The 18,855-nt window shown below is 42.4% G+C and overlaps 2 protein-coding genes across 3 annotated transcripts in view; both read left to right on the top strand.

The window, feature by feature from the left end:
- Nucleotides 1-1,161, top strand: part of LOC126394263 (uncharacterized) — a 13,270-nt gene extending 12,109 nt beyond the window's left edge. The window contains exons 11-12 of the mRNA XM_050050973.1: nucleotides 744-905; nucleotides 1,130-1,161. Coding sequence (XP_049906930.1) covers nucleotides 744-905; nucleotides 1,130-1,161 — 194 coding nt within the window. The remainder of the gene's footprint in view (nucleotides 1-743; nucleotides 906-1,129) is intronic.
- Nucleotides 1-18,855, top strand: part of si:dkey-13n15.2 (protein transport protein Sec24C) — a 20,211-nt gene extending 1,356 nt beyond the window's left edge. The window contains exons 2-23 of one of the 2 annotated variants that reach the window (XM_050051817.1): nucleotides 410-532; nucleotides 744-3,378; nucleotides 3,761-4,459; nucleotides 4,718-4,776; nucleotides 4,900-4,953; nucleotides 5,331-5,442; nucleotides 5,956-6,083; nucleotides 6,299-6,434; nucleotides 6,574-6,683; nucleotides 8,406-8,518; nucleotides 8,682-8,873; nucleotides 9,213-9,309; nucleotides 10,721-10,825; nucleotides 10,948-11,115; nucleotides 11,670-11,766; nucleotides 11,854-12,002; nucleotides 12,266-12,404; nucleotides 14,067-14,188; nucleotides 14,486-14,665; nucleotides 16,153-16,350; nucleotides 17,287-17,376; nucleotides 18,246-18,855. In XM_050051817.1, coding sequence (XP_049907774.1) covers nucleotides 3,808-4,459; nucleotides 4,718-4,776; nucleotides 4,900-4,953; nucleotides 5,331-5,442; nucleotides 5,956-6,083; nucleotides 6,299-6,434; nucleotides 6,574-6,683; nucleotides 8,406-8,518; nucleotides 8,682-8,873; nucleotides 9,213-9,309; nucleotides 10,721-10,825; nucleotides 10,948-11,115; nucleotides 11,670-11,766; nucleotides 11,854-12,002; nucleotides 12,266-12,404; nucleotides 14,067-14,188; nucleotides 14,486-14,665; nucleotides 16,153-16,350; nucleotides 17,287-17,376; nucleotides 18,246-18,386 — 3,042 coding nt within the window. In that variant the 5' untranslated portion in view covers nucleotides 410-532; nucleotides 744-3,378; nucleotides 3,761-3,807 and the 3' untranslated portion in view covers nucleotides 18,387-18,855. Of the gene's footprint in view, nucleotides 1-409; nucleotides 542-743; nucleotides 3,379-3,760; nucleotides 4,460-4,717; nucleotides 4,777-4,899; nucleotides 4,954-5,330; nucleotides 5,443-5,955; nucleotides 6,084-6,298; nucleotides 6,435-6,573; nucleotides 6,684-8,405; nucleotides 8,519-8,681; nucleotides 8,874-9,212; nucleotides 9,310-10,720; nucleotides 10,826-10,947; nucleotides 11,116-11,669; nucleotides 11,767-11,853; nucleotides 12,003-12,265; nucleotides 12,405-14,066; nucleotides 14,189-14,485; nucleotides 14,666-16,152; nucleotides 16,351-17,286; nucleotides 17,377-18,245 lie in introns of both variants that reach the window. The other variant, XM_050051818.1, reaches the window with a different exon arrangement.

Here is an 18,855-nt window from a genome sequence, read left to right as displayed (position 1 = left end):
TCTGTATACCATTAATTTGGCACTTTATTTCTTATTTTGTGTTTTAATTTATCCCATTATTTAACTTCCATTACCTAAAGTCTTAGATTCTCTTTTGTTTCTTTTTTGTGTTTTTTAATACATATTAATTGAATTATTGGAGGGAGCTGGAGTCCCAAGGTTTTCAACGGTCATGACCGGTTTTGTAATCGTATATATGACAATAAATAACAAGTAAGTGGGTAGATATTAGTGCTGTGACCTGTTTTTTATGTAATATGACACAAAATCTTGGCAAATTAACTTGTGTGGGGTGCTGTCCTGTGAGGCAGTTATTTCTCTGGCTTCTCTGCAGTAACGTGTAAGAAATGTGTGCATAGGTTGATGGGATATGTAAAAGAAGACTTGCTTTTTTTTGTCTTAAATGCAGAGAGAGGACAACAAGCTGCAACATGGGATCTCAGTGAGGATTCCGGTGCACGCTTTGGACTAGCAGATATTTCGCATGAACAAGCACATGGAGCAACGAGATCTGTCAAGTCAGACAACAAAGGTAGTAATGGTAATCATTAACAGACACTCTATCCTTTTCTTTTTTAATTGTGGGAAAGTTTGACTAAGATTTTCTTTGATAAGAAAAGGATCAGAGGGGGGTTGAGGCAAAGTATCTCCAAGAGTTTTTATTTATTGTCCACCCAATACAAAGAGTATGTCCGTGATGACAATAAGACTAGTCTTAGTCTCATTTCTCTTTTAACCTACAGGCTTCCAGAATCAGGGAAAACATAAATGGGAGGAAGCAGAGGTTTGTGCTGTTGAGAGACACTTGATGCGTTTGATTCAAGAACACAAGTTGCCTCAGAAAAACGACTGCGTTCAGTGTCTTGAGGCTGAGCCAGAAGCACTGAAGACCCGGACATGGAAAGGTGTGAAGGACTACGTCCGAAACAGGATCACTGCCCTAAAAAGGCAAAGCAAAACTTCCCAAGCTACATCCTCAAACAGGAACTGGTCTGGTCAAGTGGAACCACAGCAGAGTACTGGACATTTTCAGCAGTTATAGATGGGATATTTTGTCCATGACAGTCTGTTGAGTCAATTTTCTTATCCCTCACCATTCTCTGGTTCTCTCTGTCTTTCGGTTGTTCAGTCTCCATCTGCATCTCTTATGCAACATTGTGAGCATTTACATCCATTATGATGACCAAGAACAGATTGATAATTGATCATTTTTGTGGTTTATGGTTCGCAGTCTTTTCTGCAGCTGCCATCACTCTTACTTTGTATGATTATAGCATATCTGTCACTGTGGTTTTGTTTAATTTTATAAAGTGAATTTGGACAGAGATGGCTCATGCATACTGACGAATAATGTGTCTAATTAGCTGATGGCCAATTAGTATGTTTTTGGAGTTGTAGGTTAAACTTCTGTGACCATGTTATCTGGTATACTGTATTTTGTTATTCTCTTTTGTATATTGGCATACTGTGTTTTGTAGAACAACTTGCCACCAATAAAGTTCCAAGAATAATATTGTAGCAGTCTGAATTTTTAAAAAGAGTTACCGGTAGTTAACTCATGAAGTGTGGACACATGGTATTTCACTAATTGGTGCCACCCTATCAGGCCTACTGTATCTCTGACCCTGTAAGTATGAATGACAGTCATATAGGATAAGCAGTGGTGGTTCTGCCCCGGGTCCTCCTACTAGTGGATGGTGCCCATGAGGCATCCAGAAACCACCTCAACTGACTCCTTTTGACACCAAGGAGCAGCGGCTCGACTCTAAGCTCCCTCCTCCAGTTGTCCAAGCTCCTTACCCTATCTCTAAGGCTGAGCCCAGCCACCCCAGTGCATCCTGGAGGTCACAGTGTGATGAAGTCAACAGGGCCACATCATCTGCAAAAACAAGAGATGCAATCCCGAGGCCCCCCCAAACCAGACCCCTTCCTTCCTCCAGCTGCGCCTGTCCATACATATCACAGAGAGGGATTACCTGGTGGAGGCCAACACCCACAGAGAACGTGTTTGACTTCATCTCAGATATGCAGAAGCAGCTCTCACTTTGGTCATACAAGGACCAGATGGCTCGTAGCAGCGATTCCGGTACCCTGTAATCCTGCAGTATAACCCACAAGACTCCCCAAGAGATGCGGTCATAAGCCAGCCTTCTCCAAGTCCACGAAACACATAGATTGGATGAGCAAACTCCCATGACCCCTCTAGCAGCCTCGCAAGAGTAAAGAGCTGGTCCACAGCCAGGACTAAAACCGCATTGCATTATTAACATGTCAGCAGCATTTTAATGTTACTGTAGCTCATTATAGTTGAGCTAATTTACCATCTTATATATTTATGTCAAAGTAAATGTACATTATGTGTTGGCTATTTTTTAACAGTGTATTAATTTATAAACTCAGATTTTCTGTGTAAAATCTTAAACTAAAAAGTAACTATAGTTTTTAAATGGCCTAACACCCCCATACTTATCTGAACTAATCATTCCATACGTTCCAACACGTGCTCTCCGCTCACAGAATGGTAACTACCTCACAGTCCCCAAAGTTAACAAAAAATCAGCAGGTGGTAGAGCATTTTCCCACCTTGCCCCACTTCTGTGGAACTGGCTCCCCCAATCAGTAAGGGATGCAGAATCCGTTGACATCTTTAAATCGAGACTAAAAACCTACTTATTTTCCCAAGCATATGGTACAACTTGATTGCACTTTTTTATTTATTTTAATTGTTTTTGTAAATAATTGTGCTTGTTTGTAAATTGTATTTTTTATTTGTAATTTGTATTTTTCTAATGTATTTTTTTTCAATGTGAACTGTAAAGTGTTTCGAGACCATGTTTATGGTGATTTTACACTTTGAATAAAGCCGAATTGAATTGAATTGAAATAACTAGTGGAGTAAAAGGTGCATCAAGTATTAATAATTATATTAAAAAATGTATTTGTATTGTCTTGATTGTATCCAACAACGCACACAGACAACAAATTATATGTAATTTAATAAAGAAACCCAGTATAATTTGTTTTACTGCTGTGATTGTTAATAGCTTTTAAATTATTTTTCAATGCTGTTTATTTCTGGTATCGCAGACTTTTACTTTGAAAGCAAACCCGGAAATGCGTTGTCGTGATTCTGCTAACTTGATGCTAACATTGGAGCTAAGGCTCGGGTACACGAATATGCGCTGTTAAAGTCAACGCTAATCATGTGACGGTCTCTTGCCGTGGAATTTAATTTTGATATAATGTAAAAGAGGAGCAACACAATGGATTTGTAACCTCTGAAGCGCGTCGCTTCCGTCGCAGAGGAGGAAATGAAGATGCTAACGGTAACGAACAAGTGCCGCACGCGAAGCCCTCTGTTTCCGTTGATGTCTAAAGGTACCTAATGTTTTAATACTTACAACACTGTTTTCCTCAGGGTGGCTTTTTATTTCGCCCTGACCGTGTCGAGACTTCACATGCAGGAGAGCACCTCTGTGCTGTGGGATAATAGTGTTAGCTAATTACAGAATTAACCAATTCCACAAAACAAGCTAATGATAGTAACAATTTGCTCTTATGATATTGCCTTTAGATGACGTTGGTTGTAGCTAGGTTAACTGTGACAAATGTTTATAAAGCAGGAGCGTTATTCTAACAAACAAAGCAACATTTTTCTTAATAATGGTTGCAAGGTGTCTACAGAAACCACAGCTAGTAACACATTTTGGCCTGTAACAGCTGAGAGTCGCATCACGACCCTGATGTTTTGCCTCGCTAGGTCCCACCTCCAAGGAGAAACACACCAATCAGTGATGGTTATGGAGGATGATGGACGTCCCCACAGCCAATCAGAGCCAGACACCCTATCAGCCGTGGGCGGACCAGAACGGCTGGTTCCCAGCTTCACCTCAAGGACCCTCCTGCAACCCTCTGCCCGGCTTTCAGCATCTTAGCCTGAGCTCGCCTTCTGACCAGAGACCCCTCTACAACCACCTGCAGGCATCCAACCAGGGCTGCCAGAGCCACGCTTATCACAGCACGCCATATTCTAATTGTGCTGATCAGCAGCAGATCATTCCTGATGCTCATGTTTCATCCATGGTTGCAGCTGCAAGCCAAGGAAGAAATATACCTCCATGTTCTCTCCCTCTTACGATGGAAGGGATGCAGCCATGCAAGCTGCAACAAATGCCATTTTACCCCCCTCACAACCCTCACCAAGCAATATCCCCCCCTTTCCAGCCCTCTTACACACACCACAGTTCACCAAATGGGCCTCAGTCACCACATCAAAATCATCTACCCATTAGCTCGCCGTCATTTGGACAATGTGCAAACCAGAGTCAGCCGTGTATGCCTCAGCATGCATTTGAGAGGGCAAATGTGGAGTCCTCTGCTGGATACACGCACAATCATGCCTCGCCAACCTCTCCCATCCAACAGCAGCCTCAGTGGACACTTGCAGCACATTCAAGAGGTAAAGTTTGTTTATGATGTGCACATTAGGAGGTGATCATTCAAGTAAAATGACTTACAAAGTACTTTAAAGATGCGCAACATTGGTCAGAAAAATTCAGAGAAGGAATAACAGCTGCAGACCAGTGGCCACAGGCTAGACAGATCATCCAGGGTCTTTCTTCTTTCATAAAAGTGTTGCAGTCTGAACAAAAACAGTCCGCTCAGTTCAGAATACAATACTCTAGTCCCTTGTGTAACTCCTCTGGTTTCTCCTCAGGAGCCATAAACGAGTTTGTTCCCAATGCTGCTGCACCGGACAGGAACATCATGCCACAGGTGGGGAAATACAGTAACAGCATTGAAAATCTTTAATATAGAAACTCTTGCTGACACAAATTACCACTTCATTACTTGATAAATCTTAAATCTTGAACGAGTTGTTAAATTTCCTCTCTGCAGTCTCCTAACTCTGAGTCTCGTTATGGCCTGGACCCAGAGCTCCTGCCCAGTGTTGTAAGTTTGTTCATTCTCTCTCGTCACATCTTTTCTTGACGGACTTCTGCAGCTCCTCTGACGATGAAATAGTATTTCCAGCGTCTTTCTGGTTACCCTTGAGTGCAACACGCATTTGCAGCATCATGAAGCATCGCATCATTTGAAAACATGAGCAAGTGTTGCAAGTAAAGGGTCCTAACATAATATATTTCTGTGATGCTCCACGACCCTTGGAGAATATTTTGGGCTTATAAGTAATTTCACACATGCCCATATATATAGGCTATAAATATATGAATATAGATATTTTATAATAGATCCTGCCTCCATTTAAATATAGTAAAATGTCACCACACTCTTGCTCATTGACGAGGTTACACCTCTTTCTGTCTCAGGTGAAGGTGATTGCAGAGGACAGGGCAGAGTGGGAGGGAAAGGTGTTCGTCTCAGAGCCTTTTTCCCGTCTTCCTCCTCTGGCAACTACTTCCTGTATCGTAGAGGACAGAGGTAAGCGCACGCAACACTGTCTGTATCTGTGTCACAGAGATGTGCTCTGTTCAAATGTATTTTATCCAATACTATGGGTCCAGATGGCGCACGTCACACCACATCAACATCACTCACAGCATAGGGTGTGACTGAAATGTATTTATTCCTTGCACAGTGAATGTTTTTTGTACTGTTACAGATTCTTACGCACATTACAGATGGAGGTAAATCAGGCATTGGTAACACAAGAGGAAAACTTGTAACACACGCATATTTGATCCAAGAAAATGGAGCCTTGCTTTGTTAAACAGTAATAATATTAGAGCTTTTGGTCAGACCGAAGAAAGGATTGTGACAACTCCTGTGTGCCTCCTGTCCTGTTTGTGTAAGAGGTTAAACAATTACGATTAAGTTCTGGATTACAAATGTAATATTCTAATGTGGTGATGTGTCTTTTTTTTTTTGTTGATTTTCATCATACTCAAACCCAAACCTCATGTCATTCCTGACGTTGTCCCTGTTGAACTCAAGGTAATGCGAGTCCTTTAGCCATCCGCTCCGCCTCGTACTGTGTGCCCTGCGAAGGTCAGACTGCCCTGCTCAGCCGTCTGCCGCTGGGGGCTCTGCTCACCCCTCTGGCAAAACAAAATGCCGGAGAGGTCAGTGTTTAGCTTCTCTGCTTATTCTATGTTAATATATTTATAGGGGAAATAGCAGCAATAACAAGACAAGGACTCAAAAAGACAGAAATAAGAAATATCCACAGAGATGTTTGCATGGAAGTGAAGCCTTTTTTGTAATCCTACAGTTAATTCATGTGCCTTTGGAGGTACAAACATGTATTAATGTGACTGTGTGTGTTTGTTGCGACCAGAAGCCCCTGCCAGTGTGCAAGGAGTCAGAGTTTGTTATGGGTTGTGGTTGCTGCGGAGCCTCTATGTGCCCGGTGATGGGCTGGCAGGACTGTGGACAGAGGTTTTACTGCCCCTTCTGTGGTAAACTCAGTGAAGGTAAGATTTAACATTGAACATCAGGTCACGTTCATGTTCAAATTTCAAAACCATTTCAATGCGTTAAACTGCCACAACTTCCCTGAACGTAGTTTTCCAACATGCAGCAACAGTTTTTCTCTCCTCTCTTGTGTCTCAGTGCCGTGGCAACACTACCAGCCCACCAAAGGGGTGGAGGGGGTTCGGGTGGATAAAGACAAGAGGCCTGAACTCAGTATGGGGTCATACGAAATCCTCAATTCTCAGCAGGTTAGTTTCACCTGCTACAATTGTTAGTTTTATTTGCACGTTACTTTATACCTGCTCTTGAATGTGGACTTCGCTAAAGATATCTCCTGTATATCTGTATGTATACTGCAATCTGGATACTTAATGTATGAGACACACTCCCTAGTCCAATAATGCTAGAGTATTCAAAATATAAATATTTTGGGACCTCCCATTAGTGAGAATTTCTGAAAGCTGGTATTATAAGTTAATTAATAGGACATTTGTCAAGGAGTAGCACCAATTATTTGCTGATTCTAGCTTCTTAAATGTGACGATGTGTTGCTATACTATGTTTTGTATCTTTGGAAATTGAATATTTTGGGGTTTAGGGGCTGGAAGTCGGACCAAAAAAAGGCAATTTGACAATTTTATTCAGGGCTCTGGGAACCTGTGCACTTTTCTAACATTTTGTGGACCAAATTATTTAATTAAGTAATTTTAAAGGCATACTATGCAGGATCCTCCTAAAATAAACAATATATAGACTCCTTTCAGTCATCACTAATGACCCACTAGCAGTGTGTGGCTGTGTCTGTATCTGCAGAGAACCTGCCCTCTGCCTGTGTTTTCTTATTTTCCTCTCATCCGGGTTTGTCGGGACATCTCTGGGTGTCAACCTTTGGGTAGTCTGAGTGGGCGGAAGTTCGCTGCAGAGATCAGCCTCTCATTGGGCGGAACGAGCCACCCGCTGAAGTCCCGCCCTACCACCTCCGGTTTTGTAGCAGTTTTCAACCGTTTTCAACACGTCCTTTACTAACTTTTGCGGTGTTTGATCTTGCGGGGATGTAGCCATTTTTCTGCCATGGTTCGCGTCCTGTAGGTGATATTTTTGTGGGCGTGTTACACCAAAACCTGTTTCCCCCCGGCAATATTTTTGCAAGCGCACCGTTGCTGTGGCACCGCCCAGAACGATTGTGATTGGTTGAAAGAAGTACAAGCAGCCGGGGCGTTTTTTCCTCCAATCTCAAAGTGAGAGTCGGCCCAGCCAGACCTTTCTTTTCTTGAGAAAGGTCTGGTGAGCGAGACTAACCTTTGGGTAGTAGTGTGTAGCCCGTGGCCAATAGCAGCTCAAGGAAGGGACAACGTAGCAACAAGTTTGCACTGCTGTCTGCGTTTCTATCTTCTGCTCTGTGGATGTGAGCTGAAGGTCTGGGTGTCTGTCTGATTTAGGGCAAGGTTGAGCCACCGATACACGCACACACACAGAGCAGAGAAGCAAAGTGGACAGGATGAAGCATGAGGTTTAGAACATAAGCATCATGAAACAATTTGATTTACTGCTGTGTTCGCCAATCGGCAGTCCCCCTCTTCATTCATTCTCTAACGCGCTTGACCACCACTGCACTGTCAGTCTCGTTGAGCCAAGTAGGAGAAGCGGTCAGGTTTAAATGTTGCGTTTGCAAACAGTAAGCAACAAACCTTGCTTAGTAAACCTTTGAAAAATAATCAACGTATTACACTTGCAGCCATAATTTCTTGTAAAGAAGGACAAGTATGTAACGGGGGAATAACAGTGGAAGAATGAAATCTTAAGTATTAGAAAAATTCTGTGGAAGGTCATTACATAACTGTACTGTCGCACTATAAAAATGCCTTATAGATTAAAATATTTACATTCCTGTTGTCCTTCAAAGACCTTTGGTTGTGTCAGAATTTTACCGGGAAAGTTGTGTGTGTGTAAACTGCTGTACTTTATCTCAGGGTGAACCTGCTGCCCTGCTTCTAGCCATAGATGTGTCTGCCTCAGCACTGAGAGGAGGACATTTGGAGTTCGCAACACAACAAATACTCACTCTGCTCACCTCTCTGAAGAGGTAAAACATGCTCACACACCTAACTATTAATGCACACACACACTTTTTCACAGCTTGCTCAGTTGTAACCTTAAGCAGGTTTGGAAATAATGGGAAATGGGGACAATGGTCTTTAATCTGGATTCCAGCCAGCTGTCTTTAAAGTGTCATCTTATTTGTGTAGGGAGGATGGTGATGCCTTGTCGGACGTCCGCGTTGGTTTGATGACGTACGACAGCAGGATCCACCTGTATGACCTCAGCCCCGCCCTGTCCCGCCCGCACATGCTGGTCATCACGGAGACAGAAGACCTGCAGCTTCCTGTGAGGGAGGGGCTTCTGGTGTCCCTCAAAGACTGTATAGACAGTATCGACAGGTAACAAACGTGTTGACTGACCGTTTTGTCAGATGTATTTTGCAGAGTCTGTTTGCTGAACTGAAATAGTAGAAGCACTATCTTGCACACGTGATTCTGCTCAGTTTCATACATCACTCTTATAAGGAGTTCTTCCTCCTGCACTGTTGATTGGCATCTTTTGCCTTCATATAAAGCATTTTATTCAGTATGATCACTTCTGTAAGATTTTCTGCAGGCCCAGAAGGTAATTCCTCGCAAATGAAAGTGACGTTTTTTGCTACTTTGCTGCAAATGATTTAATCACTTTGGTATTCTTTGGTGTAAAGTGATACATGTCTGTTGTGTGTGTGTGTCTAGTGTGTTGCAGCTCATTCCTCAGTTTAGTCCGGAGTGTGATGATTGTAGTGGTGTTCCCATGGAGCTGCCTGTCAAAGCAGGGCTAGCCGTACTGCAGGTCAGTAATCACTGCACAGACTCTGATGGGTTGTCTTTAAAGTTTATTCAAAGTCTCTCCTGTATTTATTCTGGCTGCACAAGGAGGAAAAAATATCAAGCTGTCAGTGACTACATTTACATGCACATTAATATTCGACGATTATTCCAAATATGACAGTATTCTGCATGTGATAGGAGTCATACAAACAGCATACTGAATGAAGCATTTTCTGATTATTAGTATGTCATATGCCGGTATTTGTCAGGATTTAGGTGCATTCTTTGGACATGTACACAGCGTGTTTAGTATATGCATCTCAACTGAGCTTTCTACCGCAGTTTGTGACACACATGACATCGTGCCTGTCTGCCGTCAGCTCTGTGTGTCGTCATGAATGCGATGCACACAAAACAGCTAGCCAAGGCTGTGGGGTAGAGATGCATGCCCAAAAGAAAGCTCACATTTCTGGTCAGGAGAGGAAACACACCTGCTTTTTAAACATTATAAAAGACTTTAATATCAACAGGTTTTTGGATAGGTAAGGTAAGGTAAAACTTAAATGTCCCCGAGGGGCAATTTGAGATACAGACAGTAGTCATAAGTAAAACAAAACAGACAGTACTATACATAACACACAGAATTCAGTATCACACACTGTCAGGAGTAAATCATGTACATAAATGGTCACTGCTGGTTAAGATAAGCGCTAGCAGACGGGACAAAGGTCGATCTGTAGCGCTTAGTGCTACATTTCGGGAGGCAAAACCTCCCGCCTGATGGAAGCATCTGAAATCAACATAGAGGGGATGTTGAGAGTCTGAAACAACAGACCGAGCTTTAGAGGTGACCCTCTCTTTATATAGATGCTGGAGGTTATTAAAGGGATAGTGCACCCAAAAATGAAAATTCAGCCATATCTACTCACCCATATGCCGAGGGAGGCTCAGGGGAAGTTTTAGAGTCCTCACATCACTTGTGGAGATCCAAGGGGAGAGTGGGTAGCAACACAACTCCACCTAATGCAGGCTGACAGGGCCCCAGATTCAAACGTCCAAAAACACATAATTGAAACCACAAAATATCTCCATACTGCTCATCCGTAGTGATCCAAGTGTCCTGAAGCCCCGACATAAAAAGTTGTTTGGAAAAACGTCATGTGCACTGTTTTTAGCCTCATTGTAGCCCGTAGCTCTAACTGCCTCTCTGTGCACCGCGCTCACGTGTGCGCTTCATTAGCCGTGTAAACAGCTTAGTAGGAATATTGTCCTTTTCAGGATAAAGGCAAAATCCAAAATATTTTGTGCATGTAAACGTAGCCAGTAAATAGAGGCAGGGTTGTTATGTTACCACTTTAACGGCATCCCCCTCTCAACAACTTCATTTTACGTGACATGATACGATGTGAGGAGTTTATTTTGTTTGTTTCCAGGCCCTGAGTTGTCCTGGCAAGCTGCTGATCTTCCATACGGCCCCTCTGATAGAAATGAGACACACAAACTCATCCTCAGGGTTCTTTGGCTCCAACAAACCAAAGGTACACACTTATCACTTACACATACACAGCTGGCTTCCTGTATGGGTGGGACAATAAAGCAGCAGCAGCTTCACGGTTGAATGGTCGCATTAATTCCCTCTCCTTTTGTTTTTTTTTTCCAGTCCATCTTTCAGCCGTCAGATCTTGCCCTCTCATTGGCCAAGGAGTGCGTCAGTCAGGGGTGCAGCGTTCACCTGTTTGTCCTCTCCCAGCAGGACGTGGGCGGGGCTTGGCCGGGGCACATACCATATCTAACAGGTGGAGCTCTGCACACCTACGGCCACCTCCAGGTATATCAACAGCTACTCTTATTGTAGCACTGGAAATAGCACAAAATTAACTACGTGAAGAAGAAATCCTAAAGTTCAACAGCTGATTCGCTTTTGTGGTCTTTTGTTTAAAGGAATAGTCCGATAGCAGATGATTGCTGCTATTTCTGTCCGCTAAGTTTAAGGTTACAGCCCGTGACTGGTTAGCTCAGCACATAGTAAAAAAAACAATTTTGTGTTGTTGTTTTTAAAGGTAAACATGAACCTCAGATTCACTCTGCTCAATTTTCACCTCGCTTTATTTGTGTATTTTGATGCTGTATTGACGAATTAGTAGCTTTCTCTTAGATGCAGGCTGGTCTGGCACCTGGCCGCTACCTTTTAATTAAGTCCCGACCTCACCTGTGTGCTGTGTTCAGGATCGCCCAAACACAGGAAGATAAAATACAGACAAAGGGCAGAGTCTCTGAGATAAATACACTTCCACACTCTTCTTGTGGGTCACAAGTGATGATTGAGATGGAGGTCTCTAGTATGAGTCTCATTGTCTGGTATCACTTTGACTCCCACTACAGGGAGAACTGGACAGAGAGCGTTTCACCACTGACCTGAAGGGGATTGTAGAGACAGACACAGGCTACAAAGCTGAGCTCAGGATTTTTGTCAGCAAAGGTAAGAGATTTTTTTGTGGTGATCATGCAGGCAGCGTCCTTTAAAAACAACATATGTGATTTCGCTACTTGTACGTGTCCTCACCAGATTTGCGTGTGTCCGGCTGTTATGGACTTTTCATCCCTGGGCCAAGCCCCAGTCAGGTCGCCATGGCAACTCTTGATTGGAGGACAACACTGGCTGTGGAGCTCGCACACACCAGAGCTCTGGACGAGACGAGAGGTGTGGCCATACAGGTGGGTTTATATTCATGAGCATCAGAAACAGGTTGAATTTACACACCTCACACTTTTTTTTTCATGTCGTCCAAATCCTGCTGCAAGTTCGGTTTTATTTGACGTGTTGCTCATTTTTAATACTCTTTACTTTTATCAGTCTTTAATACAACAGTGCAGACTATACTCGTTGATTTAAGAGATACTTTACAGTTGCTATTCCCTTACACTTGCTCTTTTTTCAACCCTAATCCTCCTCTCTTTTCTCCCCTCCTGTTCGTCAGGCTGTTTTGTCTTACAGCACCCAGACAGGAGAAAGGAGGACCAGGGTTCACACTCTGACCCTGCGATGCTCTCGTCACCTACAGGATGCTTTCCGGCAGTACCAGGCCCAAACACTGCTCACCTTCTACTGCAAAAAAAGTAAGGATCTTGTGCCGTAGATTAATACATCATTTACCAGAGCTGGTAGATCAAACAAATGTTATTTTCAGTTACCATTTTGGACTTCCAAGGATTTCGAAAACGAGATCATCGAGATAAAACGGTTATTGCGCTGCATTCCGTTTCACAGCGATGTTCTCGTTTGTCTTGTGTAATCCAGAAAATCCACTGTATAGAAATAAATTCATGATTTTGAAAATCAATGACTCAGTATTGACCAAAATAATTGTCATTATGATTTTTGCTATAATCGAACAGCCCTATTATTTATGCATATCGTAAGAAATATATAAATATATGCAATGCTAACTAATATTAGCACCATTTGTTGCAAATAAATTGATATCGATTTGATCGATAAGTTGGGAAAAATAATGTGAAAGCTTGGAAAATTAATGGACTTCATGATAATGAGAACAGGACAGAAAAATAATCTACACTGTACTTTCTGTAACATTATCAGAGATTATTATGTTATATATGCAGTTTGCAAAGTATCAACATTATGAAACTGAGGTGAGACATCCAGCCCTATTACACATCTATCTGTCAGCGTCAAATTAATATTGATGTCTCAATTATGTGATCTGTAAACAAATGAGTCCATGATCAACATGATTTATAAATTTCTTCATACATAGGATATTGTTATAAATTGAGACTACGGCATTTTCCCTCAACATAAGAAGATTTTTCACAATCTAAAGCCAGTTTTGGGTTATAAAACAGTCCTGCAGATTGCCCTCTATCTGAATTGTAGATTAAGTGTTTAATGCAATGTATGCACAGTGTTGAATGCGGAAATTTTAGAAGCCATTAGAAGCTCCCTGCCTACCTTATGATGTCATCTTGGTGTCATCAGCCTTGGTGTTATCTTTGACTGCGACCTGTGTTTTGAACCCCAAGTGAGAAACGTCACCAAACATTCCTTTTCTTCATCTTAGAAACATCGCCCGTGTGCGCCCTCTTTTGTCTAAAGAAGACACTGAAAAACCTGCTCATGCTTTGATCTCCAGCAGACTTGACTACTGTGAAGTCTTATTCTCAGGCCAAGAGTACTCACCCGTTTATTTTAGAATTAATTTTAAAATTATGCTTTTAGTATTTAAATCTCTTCATGGACTGACTCCTGACTATTTGTCTGACATATTCGTCAAATACATTCCCTCCAGATCCCTAAGATCCTCCACTTCTAGTCTACTAAATGTCCCCCAGAGCAGAACTAAAAAGTACGGTGATGCTGCGTTCTGTGTCGTTGGTCCTCATCTCTGGAACAGCCTTCCAGAGGACGTCAGACTCTCTGATTCAGTAGACAGCTTCAAACGAAATCTTAAAATCTTTTTAGACTTTTTTTAAGATTTTTGTAGCTTTTATTTAATTAATTGGTATCAAACATAATTCATATGTTCTATGTGTGTTTGTGTGTGTGTGTGTGTGTGTGTGTGAGTGAGTGTGATTGACTCTTATTTATCTTATTCTGTCTTTAATGTGTATATTCTCATTTTATTGTTGTATGAACTGTGCTGTTATTATTGTGTTATTGTTATTTGTTTGCAGTAATTCGGAAATTAAGGGGATTGATTTTAAAATGTCACATACATTAATGACAACATTAATTTGTGTTTTGGTGTTTCTGTCTAGTTTACTGTGCAGTGTTGGAGCGCCCTCTGCAGGAGCTGAGGGAGGAACTGCAGACGGAGGTAACTGAAGCGCTGGCGTCCTACCGCAAGCACTGCTGCTCTGCTTCAGTGTCTGCTGGACAGGTAAAATATATGTCTCCCAGAAGTGTGAAGTTTTCTTTTTACTCTTAAAAACAAAAATGCACTGTTGTCTAAAAGGTGTAAATGTTGTCTGGGTTTCTGTAGAGAATAATAGGACTTTAGTCTTCTGAGGCCAGCACCTCTATTCTTTATTACTTTACAAACCAGGTTTTCCCTCAGGCATCATCATTTTCTTGATACATCCCTCCGCATCTTTACATTCACTCCAAACCTAACTACAGCATGAGACCTAAATCTTTTTGACCAAATGTACTGTGTGTGTGTGTGTGTGTCCTGCAGCTGGTCCTCCCTCAGTACCTGCGAGCACTTCCTGTTTACATCAACAGTCTGAGGAAGAGCGAGGTACTGCTACCGGGCCTGAGGAGCTCCGTCCACCAGCGGCTGCAGCAGCGCTGCCAGGTGCTCAGCATGGACACCTGCAGCACCTCCACACACTTCTACCCTCTGCTGCTGCCTGTGGTCAGTACCATCAACACGTGGTAGTTGAGAAAAAGAAAAAGAAGTATTTCCGCCTCTACACTCTTTGGGTCTCATTCATGAAACGTGAGCAGAACAAATGTGTGTGTTAACTGTTCGCAGATGGAAATGTACCCATATTTCGGCATCCATCAATATGTTAGTAGCTCCGATCTTTTCGAAGGTACTAACTAATCTACACCTGCTGACTGCTAGTAGTGCTTGTTTAGACAAGTTATTGCACATGAATGTTGCTTGTCATCATTAGAAATTACAGTTTTATTTCGTGTTGTGCTCTGTTATGCTCACAATTCGTAGATATCTTTCAAACAAGTAAGTTAAACATGACAAGAGATTAGAAATATAACACAATTAGTTAGATTTAAGCTTCAGATGAGGGTTCTTAAAATGTGAGTTATTTAAATCAACTTAATAGAAAACTAGAAAACGCTGTTCCCTGAATAAATGAAAGAACAAACCAACGCACTCCTCCTCTGCACTCTTTACGCACCGCAGCACCAAACTACATGTCATTTTTGTTTAATTTAATTATCAGAGGCGCGACGTGGGAGATGTAAACATTCTTTCAAATTAATTTTTGGTTATAAGACTTGTGGACGTGTGAAAGCAATTCGGCGTCTGTCTCCGCTCACACTGGGCAGCTGGTGAACCCAAATCTGGCAGAGAGTTGGAGGAGGACGGTGTGGTTTTACGTCAGACTATCTTGCTTGTTTTTAACCATAACACTTGGTTATTTCCTACATTAGACTGCCTGCATTAAGATGTTTGAATAGTGGTTTAATTTTACAACGGTGACAAACAATGCTGAGGCTGAGGGCAAAGTGACAGAGAGGTCTCGCCGATGAGGCAAGCAATGCGCTTGTCTGGATCAGAGAGCTCTTTCTGTGTCTTTGTTTGCTCCGTGTTCGCAGGGCGACGGGATACATCCGTCCATGGTAATTATCACCTCCATATATGGTGGACATCCGTCCATGGTAATTATCACCTCCATATATGGTGGTCACTGGCTATTCATGGACGGGGACGTACGCTAATTGCTGACTAGTGTTGGCGTGCTGTTAATTTACGATTGATTGGCATTCATGAACATACACATATGCCTGCGATCTAACCCAAGTTTTCCACAACCTTCATGACTCCAGTGTAGGTTTTTAGTACTGAGGTTCTTTATGTGCAAATCTACTCACAGATTTACTAACATTTCATGAGTGAGACCTTTTGCATCCGTGGTGGCGGGCATACGAAAATGCTGATGTACAATTAGTAATTTGGGCAACAGTCCAAAGAGAGAGGATTTAGTTTAGTGTTTCATGAAGCAAAGCATTAGTCTTTCCTTTCAGTTTAAAAACATCTGATATTACCAGAGGATGACTGACACTTCATTGACATCACAATCCTGGCATCACTTTGTTTTTGCCTCTGTAGCTTCGGCACACATCAGTTCCTTTTCCCTCATTTGTCTCCTGCAGCCACTGTCACTTGACAGCTCCAGCTCTCCAAACCCAGAGGAGGCGCTGCGCTGCTGTGCTGCCAGCCTGGAGCCCAGAGGTCTGTATCTGGTTCATGCACCCCTCGCCCTGCTGCTCTGGGTGGGCACTCAAGTCCCAGCATGCACCCTGGTCGAGCTCTTCAACACCAGCTGCTTCTCCTCCCTGCCCTCTGGAGAGGTAAGAGATGAGGGAGATGTAACGCTGCAACTCCAGCAGATAAAATGACTTCTTTACTATTTTAATGGCGTGAACACATTTTTTAACGAGCATTGTAAGTCACCGAAAATGTAAAAATGAAAAATAATGCCGCAGGTTTCAATCCTTCAGTAATAAAAGCGTACCTTCTCACATCAGAAGATGCTTGTGGCAAGATTTAGAAGCACATAAAACTGTGTCAGCTATAAACAGTATTTTATGAAGTGTAGAGTAATGTTAAGAGAAAGTTATTAAGAAGGGGAGAGCGAGCAGTCTGGGATGGGTCAGACAGTGATGATATGACAACTAGCCATAGCAATGGTCCTAAGTGTCCACCGTAACAGACAGATATTGCAGTATCAGCCATCAGGATGTTGCAGTGGTGTGATCACAACAACACAAATTCAGCAATTCTCTGTTAATTCTGTGCAACATTCAACTTCCTCTCTCTGTTTATCATGAGACTATAGCTGCAAAAATTGAGCTCCGAGTCTGGGACATAGTCAGACACATACACACAGTGACGCGCTAACTGTTAGCATCACACGGCTAACATTACCCGACGGCTACTACAGATTTAACGACAGGGTCGAGCCATTTCTGTCTCAGTGTGAGATTGTTGGGGTTGTTTAACAGCTTGGTGTTGGACGTTAGCCAGCTCATGGAGATGGTTCTTCAGCGCTGGATTGAACAGCAGTAATGTGGCAACTTCTGGGTATTGCAACATGTGTGTCTCAGTCCATAGATATTTATATCTGTGTGCATCTCTCTCTTTAGCTTTTTTGTGGATTCTTATTTCATACATCGTTGTTTTGCTTAAAGCAGTGTTGTCAGTAGGGGAATTTCAATATCGCCCAGCCCTCATCCTGCAGCATTAAATCTGATGCTTTGTGTTTTCATGTCTATGTGTTTCTTCAGACCAAGCTGCCAGTTCTTGAAAACCCTCTGTCCATCAGTGTTCGATCCCTCATCAACACACTGAACTCCCTGGCACCCTGTGCACGCAAGGTGAGCTGCTGACCGTCCCGCTGTAGCTGAAGGCAGAGATTTTATATTTCAACAACGGCGTTAGGAGTCAGCCAACACCTGTGACCTTAAATCACACAGTCGCTGTCTCAATATGTCAAGTTGATTAACATCTCCTCTGTTGACAGCCAGGCGCTGCTCCTCATGCTGCTTTTATGTCATGTCAGATTTATAACAGATTTGAACTACGGAAACAGAAAAATTGTATGCTGTGTCTTCTGCTTGGTGTCAAATGATGCTTATAACAACAAAGCCTGACTCAAAATAGAACTTAAATTTTAATTATTTTACTTTGGCAGATATTTTAGGGATGACATTATCCTCTAGAATATTTCCAGTTGCTTCAGAAGATTGATCATCTGTGACCTGTTTAATTTTTTATTCTTTCCTTATGTATTGTACAAACAAACAAACAAACCTTGTTTCCTTTGTCAAGACATTTTTAAAGTAACGTGTTTGGAAGGTACTTGACCGCATCAGTAAGTCCCGCCCCCAGGCAACCATTAGCATTACGCTTTGTCCATTTTTCCCAATGGTTTGAGGACTGCAAGTTGCATCATGTGGTGTGCATGTGTCTTTTCATAGAAAGTGAATGAAAGTGATCTGTTAAAATTGTTCCAGTGCAGACCTGGTGTGAGGACTTGTTTGTTACCCTGCGTCATATTCAGGGCGTGCTGGCACAGATTCATGACTTGACCTCCAAAAAAAAAGAAGCAAGACGTGTTACTTTTTCTTACACCATCCTCGACATCCACACTGAAGTCTTACCAGGATGAATTACTCACAGCGGGTGCTGACTGACTTCGACTTGTAGCCACGCTGAAAAGACTGTGTCTGTTTTTCTGTCTTAGCTGTTGGTGGTGAAGCAGGGTGACACCTGCGAGGAGACCCTGCAGCGGCACCTGGTGGAGGACAAGAGTCCCAACGGAGGAGCGTCCTATGCAGACTTCCTCTACCATCTCCACGTCAACTCTGTGCGGCTTCTGCAGTGACTTCACACACACATAGACACACACACACACACACACGACCTCTCTGGATGCATTATCTTCTGTAAAAGATGACACTGCAGTATATTTGCCTCCCAAAAAACAGGGATGGGAACAAAAGTATACCTAGACATTATAATGTGAAAATATCAAAGGCCTATTGTCAGAGAATCAGACGGTGCATGAGGACGATTTCAAGAGATATTCATGTAAGGACTGCTGTGATATATGTGTGACGTGTGCTGTGTTGAATGTGATCCGTGCTGTTCTGAAAATGTGTTTTATGATGTTAATTTATTCCTGTGTCGTCATGGCGGTTCTCTAATCTCTACCTGAGATTTGCGTGTATGTGTGTCTCTGTGTATGAGGGTGTGTGTGATGCCCACAGTATGTTCTGTGAGTGCATAATCTCCAATGAATAAATAAATAAATGAAGGCTTTAATTGAACCTTGATTGAAGTTTCCTCCAGTG

Source organism: Epinephelus moara, chromosome 8, assembly GCF_006386435.1.
Source record: "Epinephelus moara isolate mb chromosome 8, YSFRI_EMoa_1.0, whole genome shotgun sequence".
Lineage (NCBI taxonomy): Eukaryota > Metazoa > Chordata > Actinopteri > Perciformes > Serranidae > Epinephelus > Epinephelus moara.
This window is presented reverse-complemented; position numbering and strand designations above follow the sequence as displayed.